This window comes from Brachycentrus maculatus, unplaced genomic scaffold (genome assembly GCF_059751285.1).
Source record: "Brachycentrus maculatus isolate JH-2025_06_01 unplaced genomic scaffold, ASM5975128v1 h1tg000134l, whole genome shotgun sequence".
Lineage (NCBI taxonomy): Eukaryota > Metazoa > Arthropoda > Insecta > Trichoptera > Brachycentridae > Brachycentrus > Brachycentrus maculatus.
In genome coordinates, this window is record NW_028280887.1 from 833,920 (window position 1) to 848,280 (window position 14,361).

Below are 14,361 nucleotides of genomic sequence, written 5' to 3' on the forward strand. Positions count from 1 at the left end.
CGTCCTATAAATTGTTTGTTAACACACTTTGTGCAGGAAGGGTATTTCTATAAATACAAAAGAAGGTATTTCTACTCCAACATTTTAGGTCAGCGCTTCAAGGCGCTACAAACTACGCACACATCTACAAAAAGATAAGATAGGCCATCGTTTATTTTACAACGCACACATACTCTTGCGCAGCTCTCTGCATATGAAGGCGATTAGTAATTTCAATCAAGTCAGTGAAATAATTTCCCTTATTCTCAAATTATACCTATCTTCTTTTCACATACTATTATTCTTTGACGGGTGAGCAGAAAGGCAATATTTTTAATGTTTCATAAACAAAATATCTACATCCTTCTCGCACTCGTATTATCCTTACATGAAAGAATGAGAAGACAAAAGTTATAAACTACTATATCGAGATATCGAAAAAATCAGATAAAGGGATTTTTGTAAAATTTAGCCGCACAAAATGTGTTATATTTTGTTTGTAAAAGTGAGAAAAAAAATCATAGTTAACATGTAACAAAGTAGAAATAATGATTTTATTAAAAACATTTTTAAAAAAAAACTAAAATATAACATCTATGGAACACTGAGTGAAAATATAGTAATATAAATATGTATATGAATTTAAGAAAAATGTATAAATAAATCGCTAATCTGACATCCTCAAACAAACATAACCAACAGAGTCTTTCAGACATCTAGTGAAGGAATCCAAATTCGAGTGAGTGGCGAGTGTAAAGTCACGCATCGCACTCGGGGAAGTACAATTTTGAACCGTAGAAATTGTTTTTAAAGCGATACAAACACCGGAAAAAAACCCCCAGAATGTCCGAAAGAAAAAGCGAAGGTCTAGAAGAGAGTTCCTTCCGTACCGGAGGTTGTTAGCATTGCGTCGCTATCTGTATAATACGCGTAATCAGCCTATTCTAGGGAGAGACTACCAGAGAATAATATTTGGTAAATTGGTGACAATCTTGGAGGATTTAGAGGCTCGTATCATCTCCTGACTAACGCTCTGTATAAAAACTATTAAAAATTACACATGCGATATTACTGATAAACTTAAAATAATGAACACTCGGTGTGAAATAATCTTAGTAGGTATATATCGCATCGTACGAAAAAGTTGCGAACGCATAAACGCGGTAGAGTCGGTCGCCATCGTATTCGGAAGACAGACGGGGCGGTCAGTTCTTGCCCTTGGCCAGCAGGTTCTTGGAGTTCTTGAGTTCCTCGCTCTTGGCGAAGTCGATCTCGGCGTAGGTGAAGGCGGGCGGCGGCGGCGGGGGCAGCGGCGGCAGCGGGGAGCGCGGCGCCGCGTCCAACTCCAGGCTGGCGTAGTGCAGGCGCGCCGCCTCGCCGCCCTCCGCGCCCGCCTCGCTGCTCACCGAGGAAGGCCGCGAGCCCGAGGCGCTGCCGGGCCGGCTGGCTTTCTTGCCGGGCCCCTCCGCCTCCCGGCCCTCCCGGCCCTTGCACCGGTTATCCAGCTGCGCGCCCGCCAGCTGCCCCTTGAGCGCCGACTCCACGGGCTTGGGGGACCCCGACTTGACGGAGCGCACTTCGCAACAGTCTCCCGCCGGAATCGGTTTGAAGTTGGCCGTGATCGCTTGCGAGTGACTCAGCACCAGGATGGGCTTCTTGACCGGCGGAACTTGGTTGTTGTTGGATTTAGCCGAGGGGTTGGACATCATGGTCTTGTTGGCCAGAGGGTTCGAAGACAGAATGTCGTGATTCTCTTTGGAGTCCATATCCGTGTTTATCGCGAGGTCGGGACTTATCGGAAAAGCGGTCGTAATTTTCCTCGGCACAATGAGCATCTTGGGTGCGCCCACAGGCTGGCTCCCGTTGGGAGGTTTGGATGCCGAGTACAGTCGGTCCAAGAAAGGCGCGTTATTAGCGAACAGGTCCCCCGACGGATCGTCGGACAACTTGAACACGGATGGGGGTTTAGACCTCTCGATGGTGGCGTTCGGATTCAAGCTCACATACTCAAAGTCGGCGGACATGGTGGAACCCGAAACCTTGGTGGCATTATTGATGAGTTGCTTGGTGTTCTTGTCGACGGAAGACTTGAGATTGGACTCGTTGATCTCTGTGACAGTGGTCAGCCTGGAAGGCACCATGTCCATGTACTCGGATTCCGCAGCCTCTAGGGAGGTGGGGTCCGACTGGACGTCGGCGGTGTCGGCCGAGTGGGACAGCCTGAGGGTCCCGCTGCTGGCGTCCACAGGGCACTTCCTCCCGGGCGTGCCCTCGGGCACGGCCAGCGGGGCCTTGGGGAAGTCCTTCATGGGGGAGCCGGGGCTGTTAATGCTGATAGGGAAGATGGTCTGGGGCGGGGTCCCTTGAAGGGCAGCCAGCAGCTCCTTGGAGTTCCTTCTTGGGTGATGCCTCCGCACGGGGGCGCCGAAGGGGACGGGAGACGGCTTCAGCGGTGCACCTTTCAGTCTGTGGTGCGCTTTACTCTCGGAACCGCCGTCCGCCTTGAGAATGTTCCCGGCGTTATATTGCGGACTGGCGCTGAGGGAAGGCTGACTTTTCGGAGTGGCCGTATTTATGGCTATCGGAAGAGACGATATCCGATTACGGTCGGATTTGTTATTCGAGTCTTTATTCCAGGACATCTCCACGTATCCGTCGGCGGTAGTGGAAGACTGAGAATTCAATCGCAACGAGTCCATTCCTCTGGAGAGGTTGAAGGAACTCAACGGGGGAGATTTGGTCACCGAAGTTTTCCTAACCATTTGCGGAACGGGCTTGGCATTCCTGGCGTTGGAGGGTTCGGCCGGTTTCATCTCCACGTAGCCCGAGGAGGCGTCGGACGCGGGGGACATGTCCATGTAACCCTCCTCCGGGGCCCTGGGGGGGGCGAGGCTGGCCGGCGGCACGGGCAGAGTGAGCGGGGCGCTCCTCGGGGCGGGAGGCTCGGCCGCGGCGGGAGTGGAGCGGCTGCGGTTGGAGAAGTCCATCTCCATGAGGTCGTCCAGCGGCTCGGTGGAGCTGTGCGCGGAGCCGTAGTGGCGAGACGGGGTCCCGCCCGATGCGGGCGCGCCGGAGCCCTCAGGCCCCTGATGAGAAGAGTGCTGCATCTGGGAGTGAGGCGGAGTTCCGTGGCTGAGTATCCTGTTGTCCTTGTGAGTCCTGGACCGACTGCCGACCGAGAAGGCTCGCTTTCGGGCGTGGTCCGAGGCGGAATGCGACTCGGGTCTGTTGATAATTTTTTTGATATGATCGGGCCTGGAGCCAAAGCTGTAGGCTCTCGTCGGCCTCTCCTCCTCTTGAGGTTGCGGAAAGTAGGAAGACACCTTCACCAGGTGAAACTCGGAGAAGCGAATATCGGTAGAGGGAGTTCCGCTGGTGACTGAGGAGACGGAGGCGGCAGGGGACATGGCGCCTGGCTCGTTCTTGGAGGCTTCCATGTCTACGTAGCCGTCGTCGCCCCTGGGCACGCTGCCACCCTCCGGGACCTCTTCCGCCAGCGACGACGACCTCGAATGATTCGAGGAGTTGCACCCGGCGCGGGAATGTATCCTGAATTAGAATAAAACATTAATAGGGCAACAATAGGAATACGGGATACGATAGATGACGAGGATAGACTGTATACTGACATTCTGGTGTGGTCGGAGGAGGCGGGAGACATGGCCATGTAGCCGGTGTCGCGCGGGGAGGAGGCGGCGGGGCTGGGCATTGGCGCGGGGCCCGGGCTGGGCGCCGGCGCGGGGCCCGGAATGGGCACGGGCGCGGCGCCCCGGCGCCCGGCGCTGTCCGGCTGCCACAGGCACAGCGGCTCCTCCGCCGACTCCTCGGGGATGCTGCGCTCGTCGGGCGTGCGCGAGTTGATCAGCCGGCTGAGGATGCTGTGCGGCGCCAGCTCCTCCAGCTGCAGCGAGTGCTGGTGGAAGCTGTCCGGCTCGTCTATCGATATGCTGGATCCGGCGCTGTCCGTAGAATAAGCCGCTGCTGAAAGTAATCGCCAAAACAATAAACTCGGTGCATTTCACCACATCCTTTTCTCCATGGAAAAGAGGATACATATCATAAATATAAATTTCAAATCATGTTTTCAAGCGTTTCTCAAATTTGTGAATATAATCCAGGATTCAGACCTCACATACAAATAAAAGTCTCTGCTTACTAAAAAGCTTTACTCATCCCACCATAGATGACCATAGTGAACTCTCGCATACTGAGTTTCAAGATTGATCAATATATCAAGAATTTGAGTAGTGTGGTTGTCGTAGCTTCCTTCGCATCCTTACATCTAGTCATCCATACCCTTCCATTATGTAGACTTTCAACATGACCAGATTTTTTAAATACATTTCAGTAAGTGTTTTCATTTACAGTTAAATCTATTTCCCCCGCATTTGGCCTTCTCTCAATATCTTTATCCCATAGAAGGCAATACAAACCCGAGTGGGGGCTGAGGGGGCTGTTGGCGATGGCGGCCGGCGGCGAGTGGCTCAGGTCGCGCGTGTACATGCTGTGCGGGCGCGCGCCCGGCCCCTCGGCCTCCGCGAGCCCCGCGAGCCCCGCCACTCCCGACCCACGGTTGGAGGGCAGACTGTCGCAGCGCTCCCGTATCCCGCACACGGCGCTCCCGTGGACGGACCCCACTGAAATGCATAATTTTCTCCGTTTACTCCCGAAACTCTCAACAATTTAACAAAAGCAATTTCCAAAAAGCGATCGTTCCATTATTTAATTACACACAAAATTGTTATAATATCTGTATAATACAGCGGTTTCCGTAATAAGCGCTGAAGGAGTGAGCGACATTGTTAATTATTTTTAACCTTTCCTAACCTTTCCGGGAGTAAGGATGTAAATCAATGTTGCTGCGAATTTTCCTCAAAGGAGTATCGACGTTAACCAGTTGCCAGTTCATCCCTCACGTGACTCGGGCAAGGAGTTTGTGTTGCATTGATGAGTCCGAGTGCTGCTCGGGCAAATCCTATTCCAACTTGGTGGTATTGATTTGCCCGAGCCAAATACATTTATGTATTTTTTTTTATTGACCAATTTGAGGCTCGGGTAGTTCCGTTTTGAGTTGTTTGGTAATGGTTTCCTGCACCGACAAATTTTCTCGCCATAATTTGACTGTTACTGAACTGGTACTGAACATCAAAGTCAGTCTGTCAGTTGGTATGATGTAACTTGTATAGCAATAACATCTGTGGACATTCGTACGTTCTTTTGTCATAAAATGGTACCTAAAGATGGTGAGTTTTTTATTTTTTTAGAATTTTTCATAATTTCTATCATGATGCATAGATTTCGTGAAAGAAAAAGAAAACTTTTCATGTAAAAAGAACCCACTCCCCAGAGAAAGTTGGACATCAATTATTATACTCCCGGAGAGGTTAAGTTTTGATAAATTTGACGTTTTCGCAAAATGGCTAGTTCCTTGTTAGTCTAACTTGAATTGTCGGGTAGACGCTTGACTGCGAAACTGGCGACGCGGGTTTGATTTCCGCCAATTTCAATCGGTCCGGGTGTTTGTGGTGTATTTTTCACATTCACCTTCCTTATCCTTACTATCCCACCTGCACACAAGCAAATGTAGAGACTCGATCGTTTAACACACGAAGGAAAGGTGATCAGCCCTCCGCTTCAAGTGACAATATCACTTATATTTATTTGACCCCCCCTGGGAATCGAACCCGGGACCTCCAGTACGGTAGTCAAGCGTGCTGACCATTGTACTATGGAAGCGGACAAACACACGAGCATTAAGTGGTTAAGTTAAACATTACAAAAAATATCCGATAAAACAGGGTGTTATTTTTGTTATTGTTTTCAAATCAGTTTTACACAAAGCATATGGTCAAACAGTAAAACAATCTGTACATCGTCTCCCTTGGTATAGATTTCTCATGCACATTCATTCCAGAGACACCATGCCCTGTTCCGTCGTAAAGAGATGCGGAATGTTGACAAGCACACCGCTCCCTGTGACAAGCGTCCACAAGCTTCGACCGGCGCAGACGGCGGCAGGCGGAGTGAAGCGATTTGTCGACACACATTGTACATCAGTTTAAGATGGAACACGATACAATTTTGATGCAAGCAACAACGCAGCACAGGAGTTGCACCGCAATACCAAATGTATGATATGTATACCAATTATCAAGATTTTTTATTGATATCTCAACATAGATGAAGAAGAATAAGGAAATCTGTATATTTGCTGGCCTTTCGACCTGTCATTGCCTGATTCAAGTAATCACTCTACAATTTTTTAATGTTTATTTGGAGAATTCTTTAATGCTTTGAGGCACATTTTATAAAATAAAACTAAAACTCAAGTTTTTAACCACTTTTATTTTTGGTACTTTCCTCCAACCGGTTTTGATAAGCATCTTCAGGGATGGATAGCACATATCCATTTTGCTACATGCCCATTTTTTCTCAAATCGCCCAAAGGCTCAAATCGCCCAAAGGCTCAAATCGCCCAATGACAGGTCATATGCCCCGCAAATGTCCAGACTTCCATATTCTAATTCGTCTACATTGAGATGCCAATAAAATGTCTTAATATAAATAACTCCCAAGCGGAGCAAATCCAAAATTTGTTAACAAAAATTTGGACACACTCAAAATATTGTAAACCAATTATTTAGATAAGCATTCTTACATAGGAAAGATACAAGCACATATCATTAACATTCATGAGAATTACTCTAACGATATATCACTTCGACCATTCCATGCCCATGTATAAAACTGTTGTATAAATTTTAAAAATTATATTAAATTAATTATTATGTATAAATTATCAGCCCATAATACAAGTACATTCTTCGTAAAAGAAGTCGAATAAACCTGTATTAATTGATTCGGCAATCACTTAATATCTATCCATTTTTGATTAAAATTTTACTTGACAAATACCATTAGTACTTAAAATCTATTGTGACACGTGTTTCAATGTATTCTGCATTGTTTTCAAATAACCATCAACGAATCCATCAAAACATGTGCCATAAAAGATTTTAAACAGCGGTATTTGCCAAGTAAAATTTAAATAACCAAAAACATATAAAACTTACTGGGAAACTACAATATGGAACAAGAATAGCGATTTGTATACTTATTTACTTGCCATCTTAAAAAAAAAAATATGTGAAAATCGCCAATAGTATTTCTTTTTTAGTTTAAAAAACACAAGTCTCAAAACTAATTATTTTAAGTAGAATATTGTCCATAATAATACTCAACTTAGTATGAGCAATCCACAAGAGATATTAACCCTAGATTACAGGACATTTGTAAAATTTACGACGGGCATCCAATCTTTACGAACTATTGCACCTAATAAAAGGCCAAATCGAGGGTCGACGAGGTGTGGGCAGAAGACAGATCTCCTGGCTCCGGAATATATGAGATTGGACAGGGATCAGGACCGTTGAGGCGCTGTTTAGACCTGCCCGAGACAAGGACAATTACTCTCAAGTGAAAGTCGACATCAGGGGGACCTGACATGACACAAACAGAAGAAATCTAATATGTGGGGAGCAGCGAAGTAACACATCGCTCACTCCTTTCAACAACGTCATAAATCAAAAAACTCGATTTTTTAGGAGATCGTTTTTGAAATTTAAGAATATAATAAAATGTATTAAAAATAAATATCAAACCACTTATTGAACTTTTTACTGTGCAACAGATCTTTTTGGGTTAAAACTGAAGGTTTTATCTCCATTTGAAAAATATTTAGTATATTTAAAAAAATAATTAAACAATACCATTTCTTCAAAATGCAAAAACAACACTTTCTGCCCTGTAGCGGGTAAATATTAAGTTAAACATATGCCGCTTTCGCTGGAATAATGTACATTTTCTGGGCATTCCGAAAATATGCACAACTGAAAATTGACGATTTTTGATATATGACGTTGCTACTAGCAGATATCTTACTCTTTTTTTCATATTTTATGTTTGTATTTTATATAGTTCTCAAAAAAAAATATTTTTAAACGTTTTTGATCAAATGTGAGTTTCTCTTATTGTCCATTATACGATAGTCCCGCATTAAGGTACATTGAAACAAGTCCCGTGGTCTAGGGTCAATAAACGAAAGCAAACAAAAATCGTTATTACTAAAAACACATCGCATCGCATCAAGTAGATATGAAAGAAGAAAGTAGTACAGACAAACTCGGAAAGGGATCAAAATTACATCAAAACAGCTGTGGAAAATGCCTCAGACGACACGACACATCGAAAAACGGGATCATCAAAAAAGGTCTACATAATTTCCTACTGCCATCCTTAATGTCCGCCTCCGTAGTGTAATGGTCAGCATGCTCGGCTACCGTTCTGGAGGTCCCGGGTTCGATTCCCAGGGGGGTTTAATAAATATAAGTGATTTTTTCACTATAATATTTTTTTAAATATTACACTGGACTGGTACCTGAAGTGGAGAGCTGATCACCTTTCCTTCATGTGTAAACGATCGAGATAACACTGCGTTTATATGAAGCAGTGCCCTATGCACCATTGGGGTGCGGTAAGGGATTTATTATTTATTATTATCCTCAATCGAGGGAAAAATGACATATTACTCTCGTAAAATGTTTAAGTTTTATATCAAATCGTTATAGGTGTCTTGTCACAACGAGAAGATGGAAGTCTGAGCGTCCCGGGGCTTAAGACCCGACATTAGCCTGGCTTGAGAACGGCGAGAACTAGTCAGAATGGCAAACGTCTCACAAGTGCATAAAGCGATCACTTAAGCCAGCCAAATGCCAGGTCGTGAGCCCTGGGATGCTCAAACTTCCATCTTCTCTTACATATATAACGATAGATGTTTCATCTCAAATTGAGACACGTGTAATATTGATATATCATCCATAGGGTGAATATATCTGATACATCCAAATAATAATTAATTAATAATAAGTTTATATTAAATCGTAAAAAGTTTCAAATCGTATCTTTCTGCGGAAACCATTATGGTCATCTCAGCGTTGAAACCTTTCTGGTGTGCATTATGACACCAAAGGAACACACGTTCAATCTTTTCAAGGCGAAATATATAAGAACATTCTGCAAAAACAACAATTTATTTATCTGTATTATTTACAAAATATAGCAGTATCTAATCAAGCTAACCTTTCATGATGACCCCGTATAAAGTCACCTACAACTGTTTATACATGGAATATTTTTTTTTTAAAAAAACAGTTTTATCGCATAGAGTATAACAAAGAAATAATTCAAGTACAGAGGAATCCCACATAACGTTAAAAAAATCCGGGATAAATTAATTGTACGCAATCTATTTTATAAAGATAAAATTCATTAGTTAAAATCTCAAACCTCCTAAAGCTGTTCACCGATTGCTTTGTAATTTTGACACAATGTTGCATTCCAATAGGCGCATGTTTTTAACTATCTAGGTAACACCCATACATGCAGTACTAAACATTGCTCACGGCGGACGGCGTGCTTCTTGACAGCCGCTAAAATATAGCATACACACTATAAATATAGCATTGTGAAACAAAATATATTAGAAATGTGTGCTTGATCTTGTCTTTCTTTTCCGTTTAACCAGACTTAGCCTCCCCAGAAAAATCCCCAGATAAATATTTCAATCTTTTAAAAAAAAACTTCTTCTGACCCTTATTATTAAAATTTATTCTGACCCAATAGTGCATAAGGCACTGCTTTATATTGAAGCCATGATATCTCGATCGATAATTACATGAAGATAACTAAATCAGTCCAGCGCTTCAGCTTATATTTATTTTTAGCCTCCCTGGGAATCGAACCCTGGACCTCCAGCACGGTAGCCAAACGCGCTAATCACTGCACTACGCAGTGATTAGCGCGTTTGAAAATAATACCATAAATAAAATTTTATAAAAACTATAAAACAATGAAATTGCATTAAATAAATTTTTCAAAAATTATCTTATCTAAGGTGAAGGAAGCTGGTGTGATAAGTTCAGGATAGAGAAGGAAGTAATTCTAAATTAAAATTTTACTTGGCAAATACCACTATTTCTATTGAGACACAAGTTTCAATGCTTTCCGCATCATTATCAAACACCGTATGTGAAGCTTAGCCCAAATTTTAGAGTTTTGTCCTTGGGACGTTGAAGGTTCATCCTTCGATGGAGGTAGGAGCTGTTCCTTGTGTAAAAGAAATTATCAGTAGAAACATGAGCAATAAGGGGGAGGTTTTAGTCATTATCATATTGTAAATTATGGTTTTACATCCCTGAAGATGACAAGGTTCTTGTCGAAACGGGATGGGGTAAAGCAGCGAAAATAAAAGTGGTTAAAAACAAAGTTCTACTTTTATTTTATAAAGCTTTACACAACGTTAAGACGCCATAAATCCACCAAGCTCTGTGACAAGGCATCAGACAAATGTACGAACACCGGGGGCAGATAGAGAGAAAGAGAGAGAGGGGGAAAGAGGGAGAAAGAGAGAGAAGAAAGAGTTGGAAAGAGGTAGGAACGGAAAGGCAAACGAATGTTGGGATCCCACTGTACATAGAAAAATTTATGCGTGAAACGGAATCTCTAAGTACTTTGAACATCTACTGATGCGAGCGAGTTGAAGGGTTAATTGCGGAAAAACGAAAAGAAAACAACTTTCTCAACCCTTGAACAAAATGACTGAGAAAGAATTTCCGACAAGCTCTCAAATACAAATATATCCCAGTAAGTACAAACTAATGTTAAATACAATCGACCGTACTGTTTTTTTAAAGCTTTAACCACTTATATTCGTCAACCACCGACTGGATTTCAACATAACGACAATGTCATACCACACGTTACGTATACGGTAATATCATTATCGTCATGAAAAAATCCCGTCACTGGTCAGAGTAAAAAATAAATATTTTGTTTGTTACAATAAATTTCGTCTTCTAACCCTTATCCGCACCCAATGGTGCATAGGGCACTGCATCATATATAAGCAGTGTTATCTTGATCGTTAAATACACGAAGGAAAAGTGATCAGCCTTCCGCTTCAGGTACCAGTCCAGGGTCATATTAAATAAATATTAGACTGAAAAATCGATTTATTTTGACCCTCTTGGAAATCGAACCCGGGACCTCCAGCATGGTAGCCTAGCAATAAATTTCAGCTCCACCAAAAATGGCTGTAGACAATCTCGATATATTCCGAAAAGCTGACTAAAAATGGGTAGCAAATTTAAAATAGAAACACAATAATACCAACAAAATAACAGTGCGTAAATCTTACGGACCATGAGGACACTTAACCGTTGGCGGATAATCCGCTTCCCGGTCAACACGAATCCGGAAAATTCAGAATGCACTGTACCAGTAATAAAAGATTCTAGAATCACACAAATCCAACTGGTGGTAGAGAAATAAGTGCACTGTTCATCAAATACTCTAACCCAGGGGTTCCCAATCTTTTTCAGCCCGCGGCACACTTACAAGTTTAGTATTTTGTCAAGGCGCCCTACTTTAGTAAGCTAAAGGGTCCGCCAAATAACTTTTTTTTTTTGAAAATGCTATAAAAAAAAAACTAAAAAACTTCGGCTGTGTGGCACGTAGCGCCGTCCTGTTGAAACCAAATGTTGCCAATATCCTCCTCTTCAATTTTTGTGAACAAAAATCCGTTCAACATGGCCCGATAACGATCGCCATTGACTGTAACGGCCACTCCTTGCTCATTTTCAAAGAAAAATGGCCCAATTATGCCTCTGGACCAAAATCCGCACCAAACAGTGACTCGTTTTGGGTGTACCGGCTTTTCAATGTATGCGTGCGGGTTTTCTGTGCCCCAAATACGACAATTTTGCTTGTTTACATACCCGCCAAGATCAAAATGAGCTTCATCCGAAAAGATGATTTTTTTGGCAAAATCGGCATCTTCTGTAAGTCGATCGCAGGCCCACTCAGCGAAGCGAAAACGCATTGGATGGTCAGTTGGCTTCAACTCCTGAACCAATTGGACTTTGTATGGCGTCATACCAAGGTCTTTATGCAAAATTCGTCTCAATGATGTCTCCGAAATGTTCAATTGTTGAGAACGACGGTGAATTGATGTTGATGGCGCTTCACGCACACTTTCTGCCACAACATCGATATTCTCGGGTGTACGCACTGTTTTTGGCTTTTCACGCTTTGGTTTATCGATGAGGATGCCAGTTTCTTTCACTTTTTTCACAAGATAACGAACATACGGAGCTGACGGTGCTTCTCTTCTTCCAAAAACCGTACGCAATTTTCGCACACATTCTGCAACATTACCATGATTTTCAAAGTAATGTCGCAATATTTCCCAGCGTTGTTCAAGCGTATACACAACCATATTCGCTCAGCGGAAGGATAAAACTAATTATCTGTCAAATCAGACATGAGCTAAGTGTTACCATTCACGAAATAAGCACTAGTTGAAAAAAAAAACTTTAGATGGCGGACCCTATATTTGGAATAGATATAGTGACTATATATAAAAAAATATTATAGTCGAAAGAAATAGGTTCCTACAATAATAGTAGTTGGGTAGAAAGACGCGAGCGCTCAAAATAGAAATTGTTGCTTTATAGGTACCCGAGAATATTTGTGGTTTCGGATAATGATAGAGGATCAACTCAAGTCACCCCTCTTTATTTTCTATGGCGCACCAGGGCGCCGCGGCGCATACTTTGGGAACCCCTGCTCTAACCCTTAAAATGCTGAAAATCGATATATCGACTCTAGTATACTTTGCCAAAAGCGCAGCCGTCGATATATCGACGATGACGCCAATATATTTTGGCAGTCTATCATTTCTTAAATTCTAAATTGTCAATAATATTCACAAATTTTTATCGATATAAAATAATCTCTCTTCTTATTTTCAATGACCTTTTTTTTAATTATATAATTTAAAAGTGCATAAAAGTAGTACCTATGGTCAAACGGAATAGAATATTACCAGTTCGACGTGATTTAATCAAAAGCCGAATTATGAACTTTCAATTGACTGAATTGAAAGTTCATAAATACTCAATTAAGACAAACAAATGACATTCATTATTAACAAATAATAAAAATAATTAAATACACCTTTTAAAAGCTTTGTATGAAGGCATGATCATTTGATACAATATTAAAGCATGCAATGTTAGTGAAGAAAGAAAAATGACATTCCTATGGTATGCGGTAATGAATCCGATGATTGAAAAGCGCAACTCATAGTCTGTCAAATTGTGGGGGAAAGGGGTACAATTAACCGAGATATATTACATCTTATTATTGAATATACTTATGTACAACCCTCTATAAACCATCAAGTAATATTTTTAAAAAATATATATCAATGATTTCTTAGTAAACTTGCAAAAATTTTTTTTTTAGTAAACCTACCGGTGCTCAGGACCCATGTACAAAATAAGACCGAAATGAAAACGACATCATTTTTACTTTTTTAGAAAAATATTAGTTATTTTTAGTATATAACCACTAACTGAAATTTTAGTCTACCTCTTCGTCGGAACAATCACTACAACAGCACGCAAACAACACTACACATTTTTTTTTTTTTATAAATTTAACACTTGAATATACCAATTGATGAGTTTTATTTATATATATGTTTCAAAAACTTACAGATGTTTTCATCTTCTGGTAAAAATTAAAACTGAAAACATGTGTAAGTTTTCGAAACTAGTCGTATATTTTAATAAAACTCATCAAGTGATATATCCAAGTGTTTAATTTTTTTTTTAAATAATCTACATGTCATTGCACAAAGTTAATGCCGAATCAATAAATAACACTACACGTCTCTACTATAGCACTATTCACACACCTACGACTACACAAAATATTGATCACATGCGTTTTTGGTTGACCCGAGGACCAACGTGCACTAAGAATTGCAGAACAACATGCACTAAAGGCCAATGTCCTTTAATCAATTTTCGTTACAGTGAACTAATTGATTCGACATCATTGATAAAGTGAGATTTGTCAGCACCCACTTAGACCCTGCCCACTCCTTTCAACCTTTGTAATCCTGTCCCATTTTGAAAAACATCCTTAATACATGTTAGACGTCGGCCTTTAGTGCATGTCTTTCTGCGAATTCTTAGTGCATGTTGGTCCTTGGGTCGACCAAAAACGCATGTGATTAATATTTTGTCTAGTAGTAAGTGAGTGAATAGTGCTACGGTAGTGACGTGTAGTGCTGTTTGCATGCTGGTGTAGTGATTGTCCTGACGAAGAGACGGGTACGTCTTGAAACCAGTAGGCTAAAATCTCAGAGTGGTTATATACTAACATTAAAAAAAAAATTGTAAAAAAAAAGTAAAAATGACCAACCATAAAATAAATTCAATAAATATTAATAATAGTACTTCTTTCATTATGTTC

General features: G+C 41.7%; 1 protein-coding gene across 6 annotated transcripts in view; it reads right to left on the reverse strand.

Moving 5' to 3' along the window:
• Positions 1-1,051: 1,051 nt before the first annotated feature.
• The window catches only part of chico (insulin receptor substrate 1 chico), a 28,948-nt gene continuing 15,638 nt past the window's right edge, over positions 1,052-14,361 (reverse strand). For 3 of the 6 annotated variants that reach the window (XM_088260385.1, XM_088260380.1, XM_088260383.1), the window contains 3 exons: positions 4,413-4,616; positions 3,609-3,957; positions 1,052-3,528 (listed from right to left, as the gene is read on the reverse strand). In XM_088260385.1, the coding sequence (XP_088116511.1) occupies positions 1,185-3,528; positions 3,609-3,957; positions 4,413-4,616 (2,897 nt within the window). In that variant the 3' untranslated portion in view covers positions 1,052-1,184. Of the gene's footprint in view, positions 3,529-3,608; positions 3,961-4,412; positions 4,617-14,361 lie in introns of all 6 variants that reach the window. The other 3 variants (XM_088260384.1, XM_088260379.1, XM_088260382.1) reach the window with 1 other exon arrangement.